General features: G+C 51.3%; 2 protein-coding genes across 4 annotated transcripts in view; both read left to right on the forward strand.

Annotated features, from left to right (window-relative positions):
* Positions 1 to 9578, forward strand: part of senp6a (SUMO specific peptidase 6a) — a 34311-nt gene extending 24733 nt beyond the window's left edge. For 2 of the 3 annotated variants that reach the window (XM_079753517.1, XM_079753519.1), the window contains 8 exons: positions 95 to 217; positions 627 to 719; positions 3254 to 3603; positions 6258 to 6355; positions 6784 to 6872; positions 7230 to 7298; positions 8330 to 8480; positions 8620 to 9578. In XM_079753517.1, coding sequence (XP_079609643.1) covers positions 95 to 217; positions 627 to 719; positions 3254 to 3603; positions 6258 to 6355; positions 6784 to 6872; positions 7230 to 7298; positions 8330 to 8480; positions 8620 to 8862 — 1216 coding nt within the window. In that variant the 3' untranslated portion in view covers positions 8863 to 9578. The remainder of the gene's footprint in view (positions 1 to 94; positions 218 to 626; positions 720 to 3253; positions 3604 to 6257; positions 6356 to 6783; positions 6873 to 7229; positions 7299 to 8329; positions 8481 to 8619) is intronic. The other variant, XM_079753518.1, reaches the window with a different exon arrangement.
* Positions 9579 to 11342: 1764 nt separating this feature from the next.
* Positions 11343 to 27670, forward strand: part of LOC307088317 (unconventional myosin-VI-like) — a 79859-nt gene continuing 63531 nt past the window's right edge. Inside the window, exons 1-6 of the mRNA XM_079754170.1 lie at positions 11343 to 11466; positions 21927 to 22058; positions 24472 to 24541; positions 24831 to 24904; positions 25735 to 25864; positions 26591 to 26696. Of these exons, the coding sequence (XP_079610296.1) occupies positions 21945 to 22058; positions 24472 to 24541; positions 24831 to 24904; positions 25735 to 25864; positions 26591 to 26696 (494 nt within the window). The 5' untranslated portion in view covers positions 11343 to 11466; positions 21927 to 21944. The remainder of the gene's footprint in view (positions 11467 to 21926; positions 22059 to 24471; positions 24542 to 24830; positions 24905 to 25734; positions 25865 to 26590; positions 26697 to 27670) is intronic.

Genomic DNA, 27670 nt, shown 5'->3' on the forward strand with positions numbered 1-27670 from the left:
CGAATGTTTGGCGGTGTTGTAAAGCGCTCTGGGCGGCCGCTGGTTGCAACAGCGCGGCGTAAATGCAGTCCGTTGACCGTGGGTCCTCCTCCAGATACCTGGTTCTGGAGCGGTTAAAAAAGGAGGACTCCCAGAGGAGCCACGTGTTCAGCTCCTTCTTCTACAAGCGCCTGAACCAACGGGAGAGGAGGAACGCTCCGGAGGCCTCCAACCTGCCGTAAGGGACCTCCTGCTCCCTCTGCTCCTCCCTCTCCTCCTCCCTCTCCCCCTCCTTCTCCTTCTCCCTCTGCTCCCTCTCCTCCCCCCTCTCCCCCCCTCCTCCCTCTCCTCTCTCCTATCCTCCTAGCCCTCCCCTCTCCTCCCCCCTCTCCTCCCCCCTCCTCCCCCCTCTCCTCCCCCCTATCCTCCCCTCTCCTCCCCCCTCTCCTCCCCCCTCCTCCCCCCTCTCCTCCCCCCTATCCTCCCCTCTCCTCCTCCCTCTCCTCCCCCCTATCCTCCCTCTCCTCCCCTCTCCTCCCCCCTCTCCTCCCTCCTCCCAGTCCTCCTCCCTCTCCCTCTCTTCTCGTGGAGAACATTAGAGTTTGAAATATTTTTTGTTGACATCCGGCTGTCTCTGTGGTTGCTAGGATACAGAAGAGGAAACACAACCGGGTGAAGACGTGGACGCGCCACGTGGACCTCTTCCAGAAGGACTTCATCTTCGTACCCATCAACGAGTCGTGAGTCTGGAACAGAGCTACATCTATAGATCTAGATCTACAAGCAGAGAGCTACATCTATAGATCTAGATCTACAAGCAGAGAGCTACATCTATAGATCTAGATCTACAAGCAGAGAGCTACATCTATAGATCTAGATCTACAAGCAGAGAACTACATCTATAGATCTAGATCTACAAGCAGAGAGCTACATCTATAGATCTAGATCTACAAGCAGAGAACTACATCTATAGATCTAGATCTACAAGCAGAGAGCTACATCTATAGATCTAGATCTACAAGCAGAGAACTTAATCTATAGATCTAGATCTACAAGCAGAGAGCTACATCTATAGATCTAGATCTACAAGCAGAGAGCTACATCTATAGATCTAGATCTACAAGCAGAGAACTACATCTATAGATCTAGATCTATAAGCAGAGAACTACATCTATAGATCTAGATCTACAAGCAGAGAGCTACATCTATAGATCTACAAGCAGAGAGCTACATCTATAGATCTACAAGCAGAGAGCTACATCTATAGATCTACAAGCAGAGAGCTACATCTATAGATCTACAAGCGGAGAACTACATCTATAGATCTACAAGCAGAGAACTACATCTATAGTTCTTCATCTATAGAGCTACAAGCACAGAACACTAAGTCATGGAAGCGCTTAAGATCGTAAATAGAAGTGTGATTCTAATAGTATAGTGATAGTATAGTATAGTATAACATTAACAATATTTTACAACTAGCGTCATAGAGAGTTGAGTTTCGTGTAGCTTGTGTTGTATTTTAAAGGTCCCATGACATGCCACCAGGTGTGAGTGTGATAAGCCCTACAAGCTGTTTTGAAGATCTGCCCCTTATGACATCACTATTGGGCGTGTCCACCTAGATGTGTGCTGGATAGATCAGTCTACCAGCCATACCCAGTGGACTGAAGCAAATGTTGCTCATCTATCCGTCACACATCTAGGTGAATACACCCACCTGTGATGTCATAAGGGGCAGATTTTTAAAACACCTTGTAAGGCTAATCACACTCACACCAGTGGCCTGTACTACGAACCTCGATTAGTGGGTTAGCGAGGTATGTTGCGCTCAAAGCCTGGGTTAGCTGGGACACGGAGGTCGGTCTCTTTTAGCGTCGCTGTATCACCATGGTGACTTATGCTCCCTCTCCAAACCTGGTCGGGAGCAGGTTTTCAGCTACGTCTTTCGGGTTAGATCGGCGTGCGCAGCTTCCTCGCCCCACCTCTGACAATGGCGTCACCATTACTGGGTGTTCCCTTGGACCTCGGAGCCCGTATCGTCCAGGGGTCTCTCCGACAGACGCTCTTTCGGGACTGATCCCTTGGCATTGCCTGAGAATATTCTTTATGAGAGATTCAGGTTCTCATCAGAGGGTATACGCTATTTGATCGTCCTAGTTTGACCTTATGCAGACAATGCGTACCGTTGCGCATTGTGTCTCCGTGAGAGAGCGGTAGAGTGGAGGTAGCACGTCAGTCTTGAATTTCTGCGCGGGGGGTTCGCCTCCCGAGTGACGCGCATTTATGTGAATCTTAAAAAGTCCAAATCCTCATGCATATGGTATACTTATTCACTAAAGATTATGGAATTATATTTTTGTGCTCATTATGAACTTGAACCCATATTTTCAAGTCCGTGCCGGCACCACATCTCTGGGGTTAAAGGCATGAAGACTGGCGGGATTCGAACCCCGGTCGCTGGCGTTTGGGTCTCATCCACCACGCCACCGCCGCTACCTGTCAGCAGTTGACAACATATGCTTTACATTTCTTACATAGGGTGTATTTAAAGTGAATTCCCTAAATTATAGTGTAAGGCAGGTTGGACATTGCTTATGCATTTTGAAATCCTCATCATTCTATTGGGATTAATGGCGAACAATTCTGCATTTGGCATAGTTATTTTATAGACAATATGCAGAATCTTTTCACTTATAAGCCTTTACATAGGCTCCTTGATCTATCCAGTTTGTAAAGGTGAGTAAAATGACCTCACGTGAACGCGCGTTGAACCTAAAGCGGAAAACCTGGCTCGACTAATTGAATCCTAAGTGAGCTTCGTAGTACCATTTAACTCCGATCGTTCTCTGCTTGTAGATCGATAGATGTAGTTCTTTGCTTGTAGATCTATAGATGTAGTTCTCTGCTTGTAGATCTATAGATGTAGTTCTCTGCTAGAAGATCTATAGATGTAGTTCTCCGCTTGTAGATCGATAGATGTAGTTCTCTGCTTGTAGATCTATAGATGTAGTTCTCTGCTTGTAGATCTATAGATGTAGTTCTCTGCTTGTAGATCTATAGATGTAGTTCTCTGCTTGTAGATCTATAGATGTAGCTCTCTGCTTGTAGATCTAGATCTATAGATGTAGCTCTCTGCTTGTAGATCTGGATCTATAGATGTACATAGCCAGGCTTTCTTGGGAAAGCCTGGCTATGTTCAGCGGGGTTCGTAGTGTACCCCCCCGTTAAAGTGCTTCAGCAGAGCCTGACTGCGGTGATCCCCTCCCCTCAGGGCCCACTGGTACCTGGCTGTCATCTGCTTCCCGGGCCTCCAGGGACCCCAGTTCACGCCCAACCCCTTATACCGGGCCCCGCCCACAAACCACACCCACAGCACAGACCACGCCCCCGCCCCCTCCCCCCGGCAATCGGAGGAGGGCATCCCGGACCACTGCCAGCCCATCTCCTCCGACGACATGTCGGACTCGTCGACTCATCCGCTGTCTCACAGTTTCGACGACAACCCCACGTGGGCTTCGGCCCCGGTCGGGGTGTCGACCAATCAAAGGGCGGCCTTCACCAACGGTGTTCTCCAGCCCCCCCTCCTGGGACAGGAGGCGGACCCTGGGACGAAGTACACCAGTGAGTGACAGCGTGTGTTGGACTGTGGCGTGTTTGTGTTGTGCACCATAGTGTGTTGCATTATGGTGTGTAACGTAGCTTGTGTTGTATTGTGGCGTGTTTGTGTTGTGTAACGTAGCGTGTGTTGGACTGTGGCGTGTTTGTGTTGTGCACCATAGTGTGTTGCATTATGGTGTGTAACGTAGCTTGTGTTGTATTGTGGCGTGTTTGTGTTGTGTAACGTAGCGTGTGTTGGACTGTGGCGTGTTTGTGTTGTGCACCATAGTGTGTTGCATTATGGTGTGTAACGTAGCTTGTGTTGTATTGTGGCGTGTTTGTGTTGTGTAACGTAGCGTGTGTTGGACTGTGGCGTGTTTGTGTTGTGCACCATAGTGTGTTGCATTATGGTGTGTAACGTAGCTTGTGTTGTATTGTGGCGTGTTTGTGTTGTGTAACGTAGCGTGTGTTGTATTGTGGCGTGTTTGTGTTGTGTAACGTAGCGTGTGTTGTGTTGTGGTGTGTTTGTTTTGTGTAACGTAGTGTAGAAGTAAAAGTATTCATAAAAATAATTACTCAAGAGTAAAAAAGTATGCAGTGAAAAGACGACTCAAGTACTGAGTTCCTCCGGATTTATTTTTTAAATATACAGAGCAACACAAACGGTGCAAAATAGACACAAACAAAATATAAAACAGCAATGTTCAAATACAGATATGTTATAAAAAACATCCTTTTCAATAAAACAATTAATAAGGTCTTTAAAAATAACTAATAACCCTTGTGATTGTGAGTGTGTGAGTTTGGGTCAATGTGATTGTGAGTGTGATTGTTAGTGTGTGATTGAGAGCTTGTCTGATTGTGAGTGTGTGTGAGTTTGATTGTCACTGTGAGAAGTTGGGATCGTCTCTTACAGTTTCAGAATCAGCGGTTCTCGACTCACCCAGTATCTGCGTGTTCTGCTCCTGTGAACACGGCACGGCCACGGACACAACATTAGCGCGGATCCGGAGCCATTAGACAAGTGTTTTTTTGTCTATTAAAAACACTTGTCATGTGACTCAAGCGGCTGCATTTGATTGGCGAGATCATTTTGTCAGGTTTTTATTGGTTAAAATAGTCACGTGACGTATTTCTCTCCCTCAGAGAGAGAAATACGTCTCGCATGTAATAAAAAAATATATATATAAAAAAATAAAGTAACGACCGTCACGTAGCCAAATGGAGCGGCGTAGAAGTACCGTTCTTCAAATATAAAATATATACTAAAGTAAAAGTATGTTGCAATAAAACGACTCCTAAAATTACAATTTATCTGCAAAGTTACTCAAGTATTTGTAACACAGTAAATGTAGCACGTTACTACCCACCTCCGGTGTGTAGCAACACAGTGCGTGTTGTATTGTGGTGTGTAACGCAGTGTGTTATATTGTGGTGAGCTGTGTAGCAGCGTGTGTGTTTGCGTTGTGTAACGCAGTGTGTTATATTGTGGTGAGCTGTGTAGCAGCGTGTGTGTTTGCGTTGTGTAACGCAGTGTGTTATATTGTGGTGAGCTGTGTAGCAGCCAGTGTGTTTGCGTTGTGTAACGCAGTGTGTTATATTGTGGTGAGTTGTGTAGCAGCCTGTGTGTTTGCGTTGTGTAACGCAGTGTGTTATATTGTGGTGAGTTGTGTAGCAGCCTGTGTGTTTGCGTTGTGTAACGCAGTGTGTTATATTGTGGTGAGCTGTGTAGCAGCCTGTGTGTTTGCGTTGTGTAACGCAGTGTGTTATATTGTGGTGAGTTGTGTAGCAGCGTGTGTGTTTGCGTTGTGTAACGCAGTGTGTTATATTGTGGTGAGCTGTGTAGCAGCGTGTGTGTTTGCGTTGTGTAACGCAGTGTGTTATATTGTGGTGAGTTGTGTAGCAGCGTGTGTGTTTGCGTTGTGTAACGCAGTGTGTTATATTGTGGTGAGCTGTGTAGCAGCCTGTGTGTTTGCGTTGTGTAACGCAGTGTGTTATATTGTGGTGAGCTGTGTAGCAGCGTGTGTGTTTGCGTTGTGTAACGCAGTGTGTTATAGTGTGGTGAGTTGTGTAGCAGCGTGTGTGTTTGCGTTGTGTAACGCAGTGTGTTATATTGTGGTGAGCTGTGTAGCAGCGTGTGTGTTTGCGTTGTGTAACGCAGTGTGTTATATTGTGGTGAGCTGTGTAGCAGCGTGTGTGTTTGCGTTGTGTAACGCAGTGTGTTATATTGTGGTGAGCTGTGTAGCAGCGTGTGTGTTTGCGTTGTGTAACGCAGTGTGTTATATTGTGGTGAGCTGTGTAGCAGCGTGTGTGTTTGCGTTGTGTAACGCAGTGTGTTATATTGTGGTGAGTTGTGTAGCAGCGTGTGTGTTTGCGTTGTGTAACGCAGTGTGTTATATTGTGGTGAGCTGTGTAGCAGCGTGTGTGTTTGCGTTGTGTAACGCAGTGTGTTATATTGTGGTGAGCTGTGTAGCAGCGTGTGTGTTTGCGTTGTGTAACGCAGTGTGTTATATTGTGGTGAGCTGTGTAGCAGCGTGTGTGTTTGCGTTGTGTAACGCAGTGTGTTATATTGTGGGGTGTAACATGGTCTATAGCGTGTATTGTGGGGAGGTGTGTAGCAGTATGTGTTGTAAAGTGGCGCGCTGTGTAACGGTGTGTGTCTCTTCCCACCTGTGCAGGTGAGCTCCACAGGATCAGTGTGTGTTACGGCTCAGCGCATGCCAAGGACGACATATTCAGCTTCTCCGACGCCAACAGCTCCTGTCCGGTAGAGAGTGTGCGTGTGTGTGTGTCGCTCTTTTCTTCTGTACGTCTGTCTTTGTCTCTCTCTCGCTCTCTAATCTGTCACTCTTCTCTGAGCCTGAGTCTCCTTCTGTCTCTGAGTCTCCTTCTGTCTCTGAGTCTCCTTCTGTCTCTGAGTCTCCTTCTGTCTCTGAGGCTCCTTCTGTCTCTGAGTCTCCTTCTGTCTCTGAGGCTCCTTCTGTCTCTGAGGCTCCTTGAGTCTCCTTCTGTCTCTGAGTCTCCTTCTGTCTCTGAGGCTCCTTCTGTCTCTGAGGCTCCTTCTGTCTCTGAGGCTCCTTCTGTCTCTGAGGCTCCTTCTGTCTGAGTCTCCTTCTGTTTAAAGTCAATAATTTACAATGAATCGGTAAAATCACTGGTTGTGACGGGGGTTCTGAAGGGGGTTCCTGTGTGTTCTGGGTCCAGGATGAGGGCACTGACGACGGGCCGACCCAGGAGGAGAGCATAAGCAACGACGAGGCCGGCTTGGCCCAAAAATTCACCGTCTGCAAACAGTGAGTGGAGCGCCTGCAGCTCTCCCCGACCGCCACCAGGGGCCACCAGTGAGCCCTCATGAAGTCAACAGACCAGGAATGCATTCAATGTCCTTTGTTTCATTCATCACAGCCTCTATTTCACACAGGGCGTATGAAATAGCTGAATCATTGATAATTAAACGCTATATTAACCTCTCCATTGTGCCCGAGGCTGATCATTTGTACCGGCTGTGATGCCTTTCGTGCAGAGCACGCTAGCTGGACGTGAAACCAGACCGCTGCCCGCTGTGTGTTCAGCCACCGGTCGGTAAACAGCTCTGTCGCGTTGCCATGACGACGGTCCATCCTAACCCCCCCCCCCCCTCCTCTCCCCAGGCCTTGTATCCTCATCATGGACTCCCTGAGAGGCCCTGCCCGCTCCACCGTGGTCAAGACGCTGAGAGAGTAAGTCACTGTGTGTGTGTGTGTGTGTGTGTGTGTGTGTGTGTGTGTGTGTGTGACCATGTTGTACCACCGGGGGGAGACACTGCACCACCCTCCACCCACCTGCAGGGCTTTTATGGGCACGTGACCAAACTAGAGCGGTTTTTAAATATTGCACGCGAGAACAAACGCCATGTTATGGGTCAAGGGTCGTGACATGCGTGTGTCGGTTGGCATGGCAACCGGCGAGCCGGCTCGGAGTGGGTCAGAGCCCCCTCTGAGACTCACAGACTCGGAAGCCCCCAGGTTGGGCCCCTCCAGGGGTTGGGTGAAAACATCAGGGCCTCTGGGAGACTAGTAGCCGCTAGTCCTCCAGAGACGCTAGTAGCCGCTGGTCCTCCAGAGACGCTAGTAGCCACTAGTAGCCGCTGGTCCTCCAGAGACGCTAGTAGCCGCTGGTCCTCCAGAGACGCTAGTAGCCGCTGGTCCTCCAGAGACGCTAGTAGCCACTAGTAGCTGCTGGTCCTCCAGAGACGCTAGTAGCCGCTGGTCCTCCAGAGCCACTATTAGCCGCTAGTAGATGCTAGTAGCCGCTGGTCCTCCAGAGACGCTAGTAGCCACTAGTAGCTGCTGGTCCTCCAGAGCTGCTAGTAGCCGCTGGTCCTCCAGAGCCGCTGGTCCTCCAGAGCCGCTAGTAGCTGCTGGTCCTTCAGAGACGCTAGTAGCCGCTGGTCCTCCAGAGACGCTAGTAGCCACTAGTAGCTGCTGGTCCTCCAGAGACGCTAGTAGCCGCTGGTCCTCCAGAGACGCTAGTAGCCGCTGGTCCTCCAGAGACGCTAGTAGCCGCTGGTCCTCCAGAGACGCTAGTAGCCGCTAGTAGATGCTAGTAGCCGCTGGTCCTCCAGAGCCGCTGGTCCTCCAGAGCCGCTAGTAGCCGCTGGTCCTCCAGAGACGCTAGTAGCCGCTGGTCCTCCAGAGACGCTAGTAGCCGCTAGTAGCCACTAGTAGCCGCTGGTCCTCCAGAGCCGCTAGTAGCCTCCGCGTGCGTCCAGGTACCTGGAGGTGGAGTGGGAGGTGAGGAAGGGCACCCCTCGGAGCTTCGGGAAGGAGGTGATGAAGGGCTCCAGCCCCCGCGTGCCGCAGCAGGACAACTACAGCGACTGCGGCGTCTACGTCCTGCAGTACGTCGAGAGCTTCTTCCAGGTCGGTGCCCCCCCCCCCCTCCCTCCTCCTCGTACCGTACCTCCATGTCATCCTCCTCCTCCTGTTCATCGTACTCTTCCTCCACATCACTCTTCTCCTCCTCCTCACCCATGTCCCTCCTCCCTCTCTCCCCCCACAGAACCCTGTCCTCAGCTTCCACCTCCCCGTCTCCCTGGACGACTGGTTTCCACAGCAACGCATGAAGACCAAGCGGGAGGAGATCCGGGAGCTGATCCTGAGGATCCAGTCCCAGCAGGACCTGGAGCGCCGGGACCTGAACCTGGAGCCCCCGGAGCCCCCCGGGTCCTCCGAGGAGGAGCCCGAGGTGGAGGAGACCTCTGGCCCGGCACTACTGTTGCAGCACCACCCCCCCGCCTCCTGAGGCCCTCACCTCCACCCCCACCCACAACACAACTCCACCTTTATTGACACGGTCCGATGAAGCCCCCCCCACCACACCAACCAACCGTGGCCCTGAGGCATGCTGGGAAATCTATTCTGAAGAACTCTGGTTCCTGCCTCTCGGCCTCTAGGACGCAGTGCACACACACACACACACACACACACACACACACACACACACACACACACACACACACACACACACACACACACACACACACACACACACACACACACACACACACACACACACACACACACACACACACACACACACACACACACACACACCTTGAAATAAGAAGTGTAAATATGCCCGGTTTCTGTTCGCTGCCTTTGTGTGACTGATGACGGGGCGATGATGTCATCCTGTGACCCCGTTATGATCAGTGTTCCCCCACCCACGAACCGAAGACCGGAAACCAGACCCTGCAGACTTTTGGTTGCGGTCAAGCGTTATTTAGGCAGAGAAAGGCAGAGGATTCTTCCGGAAAGGAGTTCCGGAAATATCTTCCCGAGGAGTACCGGGTTTGTCTCCTCAACATTAAACAAACTTCAGCCTTAGCTTCTCATTTACGCTGCTCTGTATTTAATATTTATACTTTAGGTTTGTTTCTGTTTGATTTTCATTTGTACGTGTTCTGTTGGGTGGAGACAAGGACGGCTCCTGAGTTGTAAAGAGTTTCATTAACCCGCCTCCGGCTGCCTTCTTGTGTATGTGTGTGTTATTTTGTATGCGTTGGTGTGTCTTTGGTCTGTCATTTTGTATGGTGTGTGTGTGACAACACGTGTGGTATCACGGAAGTATGAAGAACAGTCTTGCACCCAAACTAGTGTGTTTTTCTGAATTATATCGGGCTATTTTATTTAAATCAAGTGCATAACAGATAATGCTCCACACAGCAGCATTTTCTCTGGGCACAATAAGAATTCCAAACGGATAGCGATCTGATGAACATGGAATCAGACTTTCAGCTGAATAGATCACTTGAAAATAGACATATTGATGCTAATTAATATTACTCTACTGGGCTAAACGTGTGCAACCTTGTGTGTGCTCTACATGAAAGGCATAAAGGCCTGTACAAATGATACAAAAGACAACGAAAAGCTTTTAATCTTAAAGTAACTAATGACACGACTAATTTTTCAAGTATTACAGTTAGGATTGGTCATGTCCATCAATGGCGCCTCCTACAGGCCTCAGGAGGGACCACACCCGGTTTCTAACATTGTCACATGTTACGTTGTCAACATTTATCCTCCAGATTTTCCGGAACTTTGACCGAAGTATTAAAGGGAATCAAATATTTTGCGAACAGTGAAATACACAGGGAGTGTCTTAGGGAGTAGAATAGTGAAGTTTCATCTGGTTACTGTTTACTGGGTGATAGACGGTGTTAATCCTGGTGCGGTCAAGTTGTGTTGGTGTGTTTTGAAGTGCACATGAAAGGCTGTCATCTTTAATTCAGAGCGGAACCCGGTCCCCGTCGTACAGCAGACCAGACGGGTCGTGTTACCGGACCATCCATCATTGATGGGCCCTGAATGGGGTTTAGTCCTCCTAAAGTGGCCCTCGGAGCCGGCATGTAAATGTCCGGAAGGGTTCACCTCCTAATCGAGGTCCAAAGCAAATGAAGTGACCTCACGGAGACCGACTGGAACAGCAACACGGTGCCACAAACACACGCACGCACAGATGCACGCACAGACAGACACACACAAACACACACACTTTGCGTATTATCAGTTCAAAGTATACTTAGTCACCGTCGTAAAATAGGAGCGGAGCGTAATGGACACATTAATGCATTACATTTAGGCTTACAAGTGAACAGAAACAAGGGCCAAGCACTAAAAATGTCCAGGTTAACCTATTCCCCGTATAAATCAGATAGCTAGCAGAACATAATGAATAAATCTATATATTTTTTACAACAGGCTATACGAGTCGTGTTATTTCATCCAACACACAGACTCCATACACTTATTTGTAGTGGAGAAAATGGAAACATTTTGTGAATAGTTCTGAAAATGTAAATATTAGTATATATAAAATCCAGAAAATTAGCCTTTGTTGCCACCTAATTCATATTATGCAACAAAACCACTGTAAATTAAGCACTGTAAATGTAATGTCTGCACTAATTTTGTGTTTATTTCAGTCTCAGGTGATTCTCTTATACACTATTATTTGATACATTATTTTATTGGTGAGGGGAGCCTGAGACTCAAACATTTCATTGCTGTTGCTTTACTTGTAAATATATAAACACATAAACAACCGTTACAAAAAATGATGCATCTTAAAATGATGCATTTAAATTGACTACCGGTCCACTTTTTTTTTTTTAGGAAAATGCCGGTCCCTGGAAAAAAAAAGGTGAGCGGTGGGACGCGCGCCCCCTGCCGGCGCGCGGCCGCCACCGCCGACGCTCCCTGCTGTGACGTCACGGGCCGATTCCCAGGACTTGTGTGCGGGAGTCGGAGGCTGCAGGCAGGGAACAGTCGGGCTGCCCCACTCCGGAACACCTCCACCGGCTCCTCTACAGGCCGATAGCCCAGCAGCAGAGCCGCACTAAAGGTGAGTCCAACCCGGCCATTTTCTCCCTAAATGCGCAAAGGTGTGTGTGTGTGCGTGTGTGTGTACTTGTGTGTGTACAGATCGTAGCCCATATGCACAGGGAGGCGAAGTTAGCCGAGCGGCTACAATACACGGCAGCTTAGCGATGCTAACCCACACACACACACTGTCAAACACCCAGGAAGCTACGAGGCTAACGAGACGTCCATCCCAGTCTGCGGCTCCTTCGGGACGGGCGCCGTGCACAAAGCGCTGTCCTGCGGCCGCCGGTTCGATTCCCTTTCCCCGACCGATGCGCAGACCCAGACAATAGCTACATTCTAGTCCACCACCGCTCTCTGATAATATTAGAAGCCAGGTGGGGGGGGGGGGGGTCTGGGAATGGGAGCGTTCTGACAGCAGGGTGGGGGTCCCCTGGCCGGAGGGTCCTGGGTTCGCGACCCGGTAGCAGACAGCGTTCCTGGACGCGAAGCATCGCATGTCAGGGGTCGGGGGAGTCCTGACAGCGCCGATGGGGGTTTACAAGAACGTATTGTCCCGGCTGTGTGTTGGGGGGTCTCTGAGTCGAGACCCCCGGCCGGTCTGCGATGGGAAGGCTTTGCATGGAACACAAAAGGGAGAACCGGACCCCAAACAATGCGGAGGTGATGTGGAGGCCGTGTGTGAGAGCTCAACCCCCACACTTTGATTATATAAGCGCTGTGGGGACGCAGGGCTGCGTTCTCCTGCTCCGGGGCCGTGATTCCCGGGGTTAGACCCCAACCATTCACAGGGCGACCGCAGGAACCTTCACCTTTGATCGGCCGTTCCTCCCCGGCTGGTTTATGGGTGGGTAGTCGTGTTAAAGTTCCACGGGTCCGGGAGGCGTCCATTTGTAAGGTGCTGTCGTCATGAGATTGCCAGGGCTTCAAAGGATCAAAGTCCTCGGGGGGAAGTGATCTTGAAAGGCTCTCATATTCTACCTGTTCTTGTTCTGCGGCTATGAATAGAACCGCTCCTACTGTAGATAGAGCACAGCCGAGTGGCCCTCAGGGGCCCACTCTGCTCCTCCTCGTCTCCCATTAGGCCCTGTGGTTCGGCCTATGGCCCCCGGGGAGGTGGTGCTCAGAGATGACCCGGTTGTTGACGAGTGAGGAGGAGTGAGGAGGAGGAGTGAGGAGGAGTGAGGAACAGTGAGGAGGAGTGAGCGAGCGAGAGTGAGGAGGAGTGAGGGAGAGTGAGGAGTCATGTGAAGGCTTGGGTGAGGTGTGAGTTAGAGTGAGGTGCAGTGAGAGAGAGTGAGGCGTTGTGTGATGGCTCAGGTCGGGTTAAACCCGTTAAATGCGTCCTCTCGCCGCTGGACGTCCTTTGCTTACATGACGGACGACACGAGCACTTATAATCTCAGTCTAATCTTTAGAAAAAGGCTTTTTTAGACGCTGTGGGGTTTAGAGCCAACGTTATGACGGATATAGATTGACTTGACCCTGGACTAATCTCACTCTCACATACTCATTAAAATATACACACACAGGCACAAATACATGTACATTCACCGATGCATAGTCACACACGCACACAGTCACACAAAAAAGTAACAGACACACACACATTCACATGTACTCATACTCGCACGTTTACACATACTTAACATAATACTCACTTGCATAGTTATACATTCACACAAAACGTGCAACCATAGCAATGCACACACACACACACACACAGTCAAACAAACACACATACAGGCAGACATTATACAATGACTCAGATTGTCCACACTAATATTGACACAGGTAATATCACCGGCCTCAGAGCAGGGCAATCAAACAGGGAAAACTAATTTTTATTTTTTTATGGAAGGATCTCAGTGAATCAGAATCTTCATGTGAGGTACTGACCTCCTGATCAACACCTCACAGGAAGGTCTGAGACCCCCCCTTCCCCACAGTCCTCATTGGAATAGAGTTCAACTGGCGCTAACTTCAAGCTAGCCAGGGTTAGCCAGCTGCTGCTGCTGCTGTGGTAGTTGTTGTTGGGTTCTTGTTGCTTCCTGCCCAGGGATGCAAAAATAATTTCAGCCCAAACTGTCAAATGAAGTTGTATTGTATCGTTCACCAGTTTAGTGGGGGGTGAGATGAATGAGTGAAGTCACTGCTCCCCTGTTTAGGGGAGGTCAGATGAATGAGTGACTCTACTGCTCCCTGCTCCTCTGTTTAGAGATAAATGAGTGACTACTGCTCCGCTGTTTAGAGATGAATGAGTGACTCTACTGCCCCCCTGTTTATTTATGAATGAGTGACTCTACTGCTCCCTGCTCCTCTGTTTAGAGATGAATGAGTGATGTCAATGCCCCCCTGTTTAGTGATGAATGAGTGATGTCAATGCCCCCCTGTTTAGTGATGAATGAGTGATGTCAATGCCCCCCTGTTTAGTGATGAATGAGTGATGTCAATGCCCCCCTGTTTAGCGATGAATGAGTGATGTCAATGCCCCCCTGTTTAGTGATGAATGAGTGATGTCAATGCCCCCCTGTTTAGTGATGAATGAGTGATGTCAATGCCCCCCTGTTTAGTGATGAATGAGTGATGTCAATGCCCCCCTGTTTAGTGATGAATGAGTGATGTCCGTGATGTGTGAGTGGGATCAGATGGATGAGTGTCTCTACTGCTCCCTGTGCCTCTGTTTAGAGATGAATGAGTTACTCTACTGCTCCACTGACGGGTCCCAATCTGGACCAGGTGGCAGGTGTCCACTCAACTGTCCGAGGTCTGGTCCTCACATCCAGAGGTTGTCTCTCTCTCTCTCGCGCTCTCCCTCTCTCTCTCCCTCTCTCTCTCAATGCATCTCTCTGTCCAGTTGTGATCCCAGCCCCCAGCCCCCAGTATCACCTGGTGACGGCCGACCTCACATTTGCCTATGGTCAAATCCCAGTCCCCTGTCGTGTGGCCGGGGGCATTTACCTCCTGGCCAGTCACGTGCTAGCACTAGTTACCCACACCGCCATGCAAATAACCCCCGCCCTCATAGGGCAGACGTGGCTTTGTCACCATAGCAACGGGGTGCAACCTATGGTTCGGATCCCTTCTCAGACCGAGGAGAGGATGACCTCCCGGGGCAGGGCATCCTGCTGGGATCCAAGGCTGTTGTGCAATTCGGGGGGCGGTGGCGGCGCTAATGTAGCCCCTGGCAACCGCGCGCGTAAGCTAGCTCCCCTGTCCAGGGACCTTCTGCAAACAGAGAGTGAAGTTCGGGTCTCGATGGACATCATCTATAACATCTATGAGACTAAAGGGGGGACCAGTGTGTGAGTTGGCCGCAAGTTTGCACGTGAAAGTCTTGGCTAGCATTCATGTGCTAGTTATTGTGTGCTAGTTAGCTAGTCAAAGGACTGTTGGCTGTTGATCGTCCTAGCTTGATTGAGGACTAGCAAAAGGACACTAAACACTAACTAACTAATAAGCAAACGACTGACTAATGACCCTGGGAGGTAGACGCTAGCCCAATCTCTGCTGGGTGGCCGACCCCGTTATCAGGACAAAGCTAAGCTAAGTATTTCCTCCTCGTTCTAGAAGTCTCCATTCACCTCAAAGTGACCCCGTTTCTACTCACAAGGTGGACTACTATGTGATGTCTAACAATAGGGGGCCTCGTTCTACTTGATTTCCCATGACCTTTTGCTCTTCTAGAGTGTTCTAGAGAGGTGGTCTGCGTGCCATCGCTAGCCTACGTCCGGTTCAATAGCACTCAAGGGCAGGAAGTGACCTCACAGGGTATGGATAAGCTGTAGCTTCCACATCAGAAAAACAAAACAAAAGCCAGGAAGGGGGATTATGTTTTTCCTTGGACAGATTGATAAGCCAAACACAAGCCTCGTCCTAACCCTTCAGGCATCGGGGCAAATCCGCTGGCTGGCTGACGAGACATATGGGGGATCAATATTTCATAGGGCGCCCATTGTGATTGGCTGAACCGAAGCAACGTGCGTCTGTTTGTGAGGATCAGACGCTGTTACCGGCTTCATATTGAGTTGATCACTCATAAAGCCTCGCTTTATTGGGTTTGGACTCAGAGGGGGATGACTTCTGTCAATCTTTAAACTCTGAGAAACCTCCTGATCAGCACCTTGCAGAACCATTAAAGTGTGTGTGTGTGTGTGTGTGTGTGTGTGTGTGTGTGTGTGTGTGTGTGTGTGTGTGTGTGTGTGTGTGTGTGTGTGTGTGTGTGTGCTGACGCCTCAGATCACCGCTGATGAAGGGCTGCCCCTCCTCTTCCTCAGCAGGAAGTAGACAGATAGAGGGCTGCTTCTCATTTGGTCAACATGGCCGCCATTATTTGCATTACCTGGCGGCAATGTGTGTGTGTGTGTGTGTGTGTGTGTGTGTGTGTGTGTGTGTGTGTGTGTGTGTGTGTGTGTGTGTGTGTGTGTGTGTGTGTGTGTGTGTGTGTGTGTGTGTGTGTGTGTGTGTGTTTAGATTCTTCCGTTCTAAAAAGATCCACCTAGTCATCCAGGTTGTTGAGTGTGTGTGAGGTCGTAGAGCGGCGTGTGTGCGTGTGTGTGTGTGTGTGAGGTTCTTGAGCAGCATATGTGTGTGTGTGTGTGCACGTGTCTGTGTGAACGGGTGTGGCCATGTGATTAATGATTACGTGAATGCCGCGGAGGTTGACCTCCCACTGCTGACGCCTCAGATCACCGCTGATGAAGGCCTGCCCCTCCTCTTCCTCAGCAGGAAGTAGACAGATAGAGGGCTGCTTCTCATTTGGTCAACATGGCCGCCATTATTTGCATTACCTGGCGGCATGCAAAGGACCCTGACAACACAAAGGAGAAGGAAGCATCGCCGTGGAAACACAGGCTGCTGTCTCTGATGGGTCAGCCACCAGGAGCCGGCTTGAACCGGTTCCAGACACCAGGGGGGGGGGGGGGGTCCAACTGGTCCTTGTCAAACCATTTAGGGTCAAACCGGTCCTGCACAAACTAGTCCAGTCCCAACTGGTCTGGGTCAAACTGATCCCGGTCCAACTAATCGGGGTCTATCAGGTCCTGGTCAAACCGGTCCAGGTCTAACAGGTCCTGGTCCAACCGGTCCAGGTCTAACTGGTTCCGGGTCCAACCGGTCCAGGTCAAACTGGTTCCGGGTCCAACCGGTCCAGGTCAAACTGGTTCCGGGTCCACATCGATCAGAACTTCACAGGCCAAACTAAATGGATGAACTTTGGTGACCCTTTGGTGACGTTCGTAGTACGTCTGGTCCCCATCTAAACGTTTTGGTCTCCAGGCAACCACTGGTGTGCTGCACCCCCTGCTGTGTCCCCAGCGTTCCCAGCGTTCCCAGTGTGATGAACAGACCTCACACCGTCTCCTCTCCTCAGGGGGTCAGGGCTCTGGACCAATCAGAACACGCGCTGGGGCTCAGCACACCAGTGTGTTGACCCAGTCTGTCACACCAGTGGTTCCTGGGACCAGTACCAGTGTAGTTCAGGAGTCTCAGGCCAGTGAACCCTCGCCCCTGTGCTTGCTGCCCCCCCCCCCCCCCCCCCCCCCCCCCCCCTCCCCCTCCCCCCGTCGGCTCTCTCAAGTGTTGCTATTGTCAACTCGGCCTGTGGGCGGCTTTTGTCCTCCGACACGGCGCTAGCTTTCTGCGGGTCATGTGACCCAGAGCCACAGTCATTCCTCAGTGATGACAGCCTCAGAGGTGTGTGTGTGTGTGTGTGTGTGTGTGTGTGTGTGTGTGTGTGTGTGTGTGTGTGTGTGTGTGTGTGTGTGTGTGTGTGTGTGTGTGTGTGTGTGTGTGTGTGTGTGTGTGTGTGACCAACACTTCCAATGCAGGGAGTAATTTACACTACACAGACACTCTCTTTCTGCCTCTCTCTCTCTCTCTCTCTCTACCTCTCACTCTCACTCTCACTCTCACTCACTCTCTCTCTCCCTCTCTCCCTCTCCCTGCCTATCTTAAGAGAAGCTGTTCTAAGCTATTTGCTGTCTGTGTACAGGGGTTCCCAGTCTGTCTGCTGGTTCTAAAGCTGCCCTCCCACACTCACAGCTTTCATACACACTGGCTACTTTTAAAACGGCCTGAATTCATTCAACTCACTCCTCCTCCTCTCATATCCTCACGCACAAACACATTCACACACTCGTTCTAATCCTGGGGTTGAAAACAAAGTTGGGTGAATGTCATTCTCTGGCTGTCCAAGGCCGTTCTAGAGCTACGTCATGTAGAACAACAATGAGGTCATTCACAGCAGAATCCTGAGCCTAGCAGCTACTTTAGCGTAGCTTAACCACAACTACTCATATCCTTTCTGTTGTGACTGGGTGATACTCAGCAAGGCTTTTACCCGATCCTAGTGTCCTTTGGGATTTAGGAAGTATTCTTAACTCTCTGAAAGTCAAATCTCCAGGAATGAATTAAGGTTGTTTCCTCCTCCTCCTCTTCCTCATTTTTCTCCTCCTCCTCCTCTTCCTTCTCCTCCCCTCTCCTGTGGAATCTGCCACTGAGAGAGAGAGAGAGACTATGCTCGGGATGAGTAAGGAAGGGCTCTGAATTCATAGAGAGATACACCTGACCTGTTCCTGTTAGCCTCACGCGGCCACGCCCTCCAGCCACGCCCCAGAATAGTTAAAGTGCGCCCAGCCTCGCGTGTTCGGCGCCACCTGTGTGTGAGAAGGCTGAACTTTGACCCCTGGAACTGGTGAAAGAAAAAGCCAGATATTGGTGATAGAATGTCGAGGGCTGGTTTGAATCGCTTATGCTGTAGCGATACCCTCAGGGGAGACGTGAAGTTCACGGAGTTACAAATACAAAAACAGCTTTATATATTGTAATTCAACAGACGCATGAAACGCATTGAGAGCTGTTTATCTTTGTAGTCAATGATGGTCATTTCCCCATTGATTGCTATTCTAGTGCTGATTAACCAGGGAACTCGTTTCCCTATTGCCGGATGACAGATTAACCACCCCCCCCCCCCTGCTTCAGGCCGTAGATCAGCAGAGGCTCCGACAGTTGACCCGGCCGACTGTAAGCGGACTCCAGCCAGGCCAGGTGCTCTAGGGCCCTTTGTTCAGCAGAGAAAGGTGTGCTGTGCTGCCCCCCCCCCCTCCACCAGGTGAGGCAGGCTGGGAACCGGGGACAACGGGCCTCCCGTGTGTCAGAGTCCAGCGCCGCGGCCCTGAGGGATCGTGCTGGATGGTTTGTGATGTTGACACACCTGGCGGCCATCTTTGTTCTTAATCCTCGCTGGGAGGGGGAGGTGAATGAACGAGGCTTTTAAAAGTCTACCTTCTAGTGACATCTCAGTTGGGAAGCGGTATTCTCTCTCTCTCTCTCTCTCTCTCTCTCTCTCTCTCTCTCTCTCTCTCTCTCTCTCTCTCTCTCTCTCTCTCTCTCTCTCTCTCTCTCTCTCTCTCTCTCTCTCACAGCTTTTTACAGTCCATCAAGGGGGTTTCCTACAGCGTAGGCTGATCTCTCCCATCATGCACCTGGGGGGACACCCCTGTTTGTGATGCACAAATGGGGTCGCACCTGGTGGTGACCTTAAACACTGTGTTGATTTGTTGAGCAAAGTCACGTGATCAGTGGAATGTATGAGTCCTGAACCAGCACGCAGAACCAGAAACTGATGTGTTCTCTTGAGCAAGGCATGAAACTAGCTGTGCCAAGAGAGTGCCAACTTCGTGACTAAGGGGTGTGTGTGTGTGTGTGTGTGTGTGTGTGTGTGTGTGTGTGTGTGTGTGTGTGTGTGTGTGTGTGTGTGTGTGTGTGTGTGTGTGTGTGTGTGTGCTGCTTGTCTCCCAGGTATGAATTCCTCAGTGCATGTCTGGGCGTTATTATGTTGTTATGGGATGGTCCTGCTGTGTTACTGCAGGAGATCATTTGATTCGTTAAACCGTCTGTCCTGGTATCAACAGTCTGAGCCGGTATCAACAGTCTGTCCTGGTATCAACAGTCTGTCCTGGTATCGACAGTCTGAGCCGGTATCGACAGTCTGTCCTGGTATCAACAGTCTGTCCTGGTATCGACAGTCTGTCCTGGTATCGACAGTCTGACCTGGTATCGTCAGTCTGGTTGTGTCTCCGGCTTCGTACTACGCTCGGGCTCGCTTCAGTTCCGCCTTCCTAAGGTGAATCCCTCCGGGCCGTTCCCTCGCTGCTGTCTTTGGCTCGACGTCCGTAATGGAGCTGCTAATGGCTGGCTGAACGGCGTTAGCGTAGCTTAAACACAGGGAGGCCGGCGGGAAACAGAGGTTGTAAACAGACTTCGGCGTGGTTTTAATTAAGCGGCTCGCTGAGGCGGATATCAAAGTCTGCGTTCCCGGAACGTTCCCAGAACGTTCCCGGAGCGTTCCGACCGACCGCTGGAGTCTGAAGATGGGCAGTGAGTGCCTCTGAAACTACAGCCATAACCACTACTTTAATTAACTTTGAATGAAGCTACAATTACATGAACTCTGGCCCGCTGCCGTAAAACACATTAAAACCCGTCTTGGTTCTTTATATCATGTGACGACAATAAACCACGATCGTTGAGATTTGAACGCACAGTAATCTTTATTTTATCAATTCATATATTCATTGCAGCATGCAATATAATACAACTTGATGAAACTATTCTATAATTGACCCCTGAGGAGTCAAAATTAAAGTTTATTCTAACGAATGAGCGAGGAATGCTTGAACTTTGACCTCAACAACATAGACCAGGGAAAGGACAGCAGTAGTAGATGGTAGAGGTCAGAGGTCAGGTGTGGTGTTGGTGGTGAGGTGAGTTCTGGTGGACCGGCTCCGACCAGTCCGCCAACTCATCCATCCCATCGAGACTGGGAGTGTTGGGATTTGTTCTGGTGTTGAACGCCTGCGCTCCCAGAGGGAGAGCGCCGCCTTGGTCGGTCATGTTTGACAGCGATCGCTGTGGTCGGCAGGGGAGGGGAGCTACGTTAGCTCATGTGGTTTGTTGAGCTAATCCAGCCGACACAATGTGAACTTTATGGATTATCATTCAGCAAACGTGTTGGTGAATAGAGGCGCGTCAGATCAGCTGGTGACTGTGTTGTGGTTGAAGGAGGACCCTCCCTGCTGAGTCACTCAGCGCTGGACTAGCTAGGAGTTAGATAGGCTAGTAGACCGAGGTATAGTTCAAACAGAAGAAGATTGGCGATGAGCTGTATTTTACAACTCCTGTTGGCTATTAGTCTAGATCAGGGCTGGTCAGACCGGTTCATCTCAGGACCCAGAAGGACTCCTTGGAACCACACCCAGGCACTCTGAGTGCACCACAGCCGGGGGCCGTTTGGTTCTGGGGCTCATGGGTCAGGCTGAAACCCATTTCTAGCTCCTCTGCCACTGGGCCAAACCCCTCCTTTAAGATGCTGGTTCAGAAAACCCTTTTTAAAGGGAACTTTTTTTCCATGCTGTGTCCCAAAGCTGATCTGTGATTGGCTCACCCAGTAGTTCAGGTTTCAACTCGGTTGACCTGTTTCAGACTGGTATCGAACCAGTATCCAATACCGGTATCGGTGTCCGCCCACCTGGCACTGGTCTGGTCGTCATGGTTACCCCCCTGAGTCCCGTTTAGGAGACCCTGTTTAGAGCAGCTCCCAGGCCCTCAAGGAGCAGGTGGAGGTCAGGATGCCTTGCTCAAGGAAGCCCAGGGTAGGCTGCAGACATTGGGGATCAAACCCAGAACCTTTAGACCGGGAGTCGAACATCTCCAGACTATCTTGACCTGGATCGTCTCTCCTCTCGTCTTGTCTGCAGTGGTATCTCACAGGGTGGCGTAGGTCACCTGGAAACCAGAGGGTTGCTGGTTTGACCCCTGGTTCCTCCTGTCTGCGGTGTTGAGGTGTCCCCGAGCAAGGCGTCAAGCCCAGCTCATCAATAGCAGCTTGTGGATTGGTCAGTCAGTCAGTCAGTCAGTCAGTCAGTCAGTCAGTCAGTCAGTCAGTCAGTCAGCCAGCCAGCCAGCCAGCCAGCGATCTCAGCGTAGCGGAGGAAGTGATTGAGCCCATGAATCATTCATCCAGGAAGGAACCGACCGGCTCGGCCAGGCCGGGATGCCAAACTCCTGGGCAACAGACGGCCGGGCCGGAGCAGTAGGTGAGACCAGGACCAGGGAACCAGGACCAGGGAACCAGGACCAGGGAGACTAGGAGCTGGTGGTCAATGGGTTCAGAGGCAGACCAGGGGAGCAGAACCAGGTGTTCAGAGACGTACTACTAGGAGACAGAACCAGGTGTTCAGAGACGTACTAGGAGACAGAACCAGGTGTTCAGAGACGTGCTAGGAGACAGAACCAGGTGTTCAGAACCAGGTGTTCAGCGCCCAATCAGAGGGAGCTGGGTTCACGTCTCCGTCCTGTCGCCTTGTGTCCAAACCCCATCTGCTCCTTCTGGAGCCGGTTGATCCTCTGATCAGGGCCTTTAGCGGGTGGTGTAAAGGGTGGTGTCGTGTGTTTAACGGGTGGTGCTGTGTGTTCCAGCCCCGCCCTCGGAGCGCGATGGAGGACGGTAAGCCGGTGTGGGCGCCGCACGCCGCCGACGGCTTCCAGCTGGGGACCATCGTGGACATCGGAGCCGACAGCCTGACCATAGAGCCACTGAAGGGGGGCAAGGTACACACACACACACACACACACACACACACACACACACACACACACACACACACACACACACACACACACACACACACACACACACACACAGCCTGACCATTGAGCCACTGAAGGGGGGCAAGGTACACACACACACACACACACACACACACACACACACACACACACACACACACACACACACACACACACAGCCTGACCATTGAGCCACTGAAGGGGGGCAAGGTACACACACACACACACACACACACACACACACAGCCTGACCATAGAGCCACTGAAGGGGGGCAAGGTACACACACACACACACACACACACACAGCCTGACCAAAGAGCCACTGGAGGAGGGCAAGGTAGGACACGCACGCACAAAAAGTGCACGCACACAAACAGACATGCTCTCACACGGGCACACTGCACACACTCGCATACACCCACCGGCACACACGCACTAACGCGTGAACACACGCGCGCATGCACATATACTCCCACAAAGGCGCACGCACACACACACACACAAAGACACACAGGCACGCATACGCGTGCACACAAATGCTCGCGCACGCTCACGCACGGGAACAAAACGCCCACGTGCGCACCAGGAGAAGGTGCGTGGTCAGAGCCCATTAGCCCAGTGAGCTGAACCCTGGAGCCGCTCAGAGCTCCTGTTCCTGGAGGAGGGAGGTCTCGGGGGGCGGGAGGCTGGGACCGGGGATTCATACGCAGCTAGCATCTCTATCTGAGGTTCACCAGACTCTCTCTGGTGCCCAAAACCAACCCTGTGATCGGAGCTTCCTGCAGACCTGACTCCTCCAGGTACAGAGGGATGAACCTGGAGGAGAACCTGGTCCTACCCCTCTCTGCCCCCCCCCCCCCCCCCCCCCCTCCCTCCACCTGCACCACTCAGCACTAAGCCTTTAATGGAAGCGAGTGCTGGCTTGCCGGCCTGTGGGCGGGCGCGTCCGTCCCCCTAATCCATCCCCAGAACGCCGTGGCCCAGCGAGGGTTCCACTTAGTCGGCCCTCGTCGTGTTTACCGCCGGCTCATCAAACACCGGCCCCGACCGGCTGGCTCGTGTCCTGGTGGACGGCACATCCATCCTGGAGAATCCTCCAGCGTTTGTTGTTCAACGTGTGCTCAGAGTGCGGGGCCCGGGGCTGGGGCCGCCTCACACAGAGCCATGCCATACGTCTCCGTCAGAGATGAGGGGTTATTTCCGCCGGTCTGGGCGGTAAAACAATGTTAGCTCTGTCTCTCTGAGGCAGCTGGTGCCAGCTACTGATCCAACGACTGACCCAACCGGGAGGGAGGGAGGGAGGGAGGGAGGGAGGGAGAGACAGACACACACACAGATTGTCAGGCTGGCAAAAACAGAAAACCATGGAGAGAGAGAGAGAGAGAGAGAGAGAGAGAGAGAGAGAGAGAGAGAGAGAGAGAGAGAGAGAGAGAGAGTTTCAGATGAATACGGACAGACACAGGAGAGGGAGGGGCCCAGGGCCCGGTGCTACGGAGGGAACCCTGCCTGTTTGGGCTGAGAACCCAGAACCGAACGGGTGATGTCATCACATGGGCTCACCATCTGAAGCAACCTCACTCTTCGTGTGTGTGTGTGTGTGTGTGTGTGTGTGATCTGGCGGAAGGCAAATGTATGTAAACGTGATGACGGCAGCGAGGCAGCGATGTGATTGCAGGTCACATCGATGGAGGTCAGAGGTCACCAGTGTGGAGGGAACTAGTAGCACACACACACACACACCAACACACACACACACCAACACACACACACCAACACGCAGACCGTCCCATCAGTGGGTGATTTCCCAGGATGCAACTCGATGAACCTTTCTGCTCCTACGAAAGAAAATAAACAAATATTCCCATGATGCATTGCTTTTTCTCATGACCTCCACCCCCCATGTGTCCTTAAACCTGAACCTGTTGAACCGAACCGTTCCTAATGCATCATGGGAAATCCACAAAGTCCAGCCAGCCGTGCGATGGAGACACCGTTCCACACGTCGTCAGAGCGACCAGACATCTTAGTAGGCTGATGAAATATAATAATATTTATTGAATTTATGTAGCGCTTCTCAAGTCCCCAAAGCGCTTCACAGTGAAGGGGGGGACCTCACTCCCTGCCACCAGTGTTTAGCACCCACTTGGGTGGTGCACGGCAGCCAATCTGGGAATTAATGAATCAGCCAATTATACATAAATATGTCGAACATTCTGTAGATAATTGAATGAACCGCGATATAAAATCACAGACTTACGAGCACCGCGCTCAAACCAGCAAACCCTTCTGCTGCGGTGTGTCAGACTCTCCGGCTGTCACTCAAACAAACAGAGGGACACATTTACACGTTCCTCACTTCCTGTCTGCGTCTTGTCACTTCCTGTGTCCCAGCAGACATTCCTGGCTCCGGTCAACCAGGTGTTCTCGGCGGAGGACGACGTCAACAAACATGTGGAGGACAACTGTGAGTGCTACCCGACCTCACCCTGACCTTTGACCTCACCCTGACCGTTGACCTCATCCTGACCTTTGATCTTCACCCCCTCACGGTCAGTGTTGTTTTTTTATTGTGTGTGTGTGTGTGTGTGTGTGTGTGTGTGTGTGTGTGTGTGTGTGTGTGTGTGTGTGTGTGTGTGTGTGTGTGTGTGTGTGTGTGTGTGTGTGTGTGTGTTTGTATGTGTGTGTGTGTGTGTGTGTGTGTGTGTGTGTGTGTGTGTGTGTGTGTGTGTTTGTATGTGTGTGTTTGTCCCCAGGTTCCTTGATGTACTTGAATGAGGCAACTCTACTGAACAACGTCCGCGTGAGATACAGCAAGGACAAAATCTACGTGAGTAGAACATGATTTACTGCTGGTTAGTTTAGTTGAGCTGGGTTTAACTGGTTAAGGTGTGGAGGTCTTGCTTGAACAGCTTAGGATTCCACAACTTCTACTGTTTATATTCGGAGCTGCCCAGTACAACTACAGCGTTCTACTGGGGGCTGCCCATTGCCATTTGTGATCTACTATTTTAAATTACACTTATACTTGAGTGACAATTGACTTCACTTGAACAGTAAACTCAGATCCATATCATTAAGGAGCAGGTAGGGGTTAGACAGTAAAGAGACAGGTCATTAAGGAGCAGGTAGGGGTTAGACAGTACAGAGACAGGTCATTAAGGAGCAGGTAGGGGTTAGACAGTACAGAGACAGGTCATTAAGGAGCAGGTAGGGGTTAGACAGTACAGAGACAGGTCATTTAGGAGCAGGTAGAGGTTAGACAGTACAGAGACAGGTCATTAAGGAGCAGGTAGGGGTTAGACAGTACAGAGACAGGTCATTAAGGAGCAGGTAGGGGTTAGACAGTACAGAGACAGGTCATTAAGGAGCAGGTAGGGGTTAGACAGTACAGAGAGGTCATTAAGGAGCAGGTAGGGGTTAGACAGTGCAGAGACAGGTCATTAAGGAGCAGGTAGGGGTTAGACAGTACAGAGACAGGTCATTAAGGAGCAGGTAGGGGTTAGACAGTACAGAGACAGGTCGTTAAGGAGCAGGTAGGGGTTAGACAGTACAGAGACAGGTCATTAAGGAGAAGGGAGGGTTAGACTATGTTCCTCAGGGTTTGACCCCACAATCTCTGGGCCTGGCGGTAACGGTATCATTAAACCCGTCTCCCAGACGTTCGTGGCCAACATCCTGATCGCGGTGAACCCGTACGTGGACATCCCCAAGCTGTACTCGGCCGACTCCATGAAGCAGTACCTGGGCCGGTCGCTAGGCACCCTGCCTCCTCACGTGTACGCCATCGGTACGTTGCCACGGAGACCCAGCATCACGGACACCTTAAATTCACTTAGGAGGATGTCTTTCGTACCACTGATATTGAGGATAATAATATTGGGGCTAGTGGGCCCAGTGGTGGAGCTGGACTCAGAGCTCCACCTGGGGGCGGTGTGGGCCCAGTGAGGGAGCTGGACTCAGAGCTCCACCAGGGGGCAGTGTGGGCCCAGTGGTGGAGCTGGACTCAGAGCAGTCCCAGTGGTGGAGCTGGCCTCAGAGCTCCACCAGGGGGCGTTGTGGGCCCAGTGGTGGAGCTGGCCTCAGAGCTCCACCAGGGGGCGGTGTGGGCCCAGTGAGGGAGCTGGACTCAGAGCTCCACCAGGGGGCGGTGTGGGCCCAGTGGTGGAGCTGGACTCAGAGCACCACCAGTAGTAATGGGCCCGGTAGTGAGGGGAGAATAGAGGGAGTTTAAAAGTTGAATCTCATCCTTACTGCTGACGATGTCCACACAAAACAGCATGTTGTTATATTCTCCCTCTCTCCTTCCCTAACCTCTCTCCTTCTCTGCCTCCCTCCCTCCCTCTCTCTGTCTCCCTCCCTCCCTCCCTCCCTGATTTCTCCCTCCCTCTCTCTTTGTCTACCTCCCTCCCTCTCTCCTTCTCTACCTCACTGATGTCTCTCTCCCTCTCTCTCTGTCTCCCTCCCTCTCTCTGTCTCTCTTTTCTCCCCCCCCCCCCCCCCCACCCCCTCTCAGCTGACAAGGCGTACCGGGACATGAAGGTGCTGAAGATGAGTCAGTCCATCATCGTCTCCGGAGAGTCTGGCGCCGGGAAGACTGAGAACACCAAGTTTGTGCTCAGGTCAGAGTGACATCACACACCAGGGAGTGACATCACACACCAGAGAGTGACATCACACACACCAGAGAGTGACATCACACACCAAAGAGTGACATCACACACCAAAGAGTGACATCACACACCAGAGTGACATCACACACCCCAGAGTGACATCACACACCAGAGAGTGACATCACACACCAGAGAGTGACATCACACACCAGAGAGTGACATCACACACCAGGGAGTGACATCACACACCAGAGAGTGACATCACACACACCAGAGAGTGACATCACACACACCAGAGAGTGACATCGCACACACCAGAGTGACATCACACACCAGAGAGTGACATCACACACCAGAGAGTGACATCACACACCAGAGAGTGACGTCACAAACACCAGAGTGACATCACACACCAGAGAGTGACATCACACACACCAGAGAGTGACATCACACACCAAAGAGTGACATCACACACCAAAGAGTGACATCACACACCAGAGTGACATCACACACCCCAGAGTGACATCACACACCAGAGAGTGACATCACACACCAGAGAGTGACATCACACACCAGAGAGTGACATCACACACCAGGGAGTGACATCACACACCAGAGAGTGACATCACACACACCAGAGAGTGACATCGCACACACCAGAGTGACATCGCACACACCAGAGAGTGACGTCACACACCAGAGAGTGACGTCACACACCCCAGAGTGACGTCACAAACACCAGAGTGACATCACAAACACCAGAGTGACATCACACACCCCAGAGTGACATCACACACCAAAGAGTGACATCACACACACCAGAGTGACATCACACACCAGAGTGACATCACACACCCCAGAGTGACATCACACACCAGAGAGTGACATCACACACCAGAGAGTGACATCACACACCAGAGAGTGACATCACACACCAGAGAGTGACATCACACACCAGAGAGTGACATCAAACACACCAGAGT

The sequence above is a fragment of the Pollachius pollachius genome (genome assembly GCF_949987615.1).
Source record: "Pollachius pollachius genome assembly, chromosome: 16".
Lineage (NCBI taxonomy): Eukaryota > Metazoa > Chordata > Actinopteri > Gadiformes > Gadidae > Pollachius > Pollachius pollachius.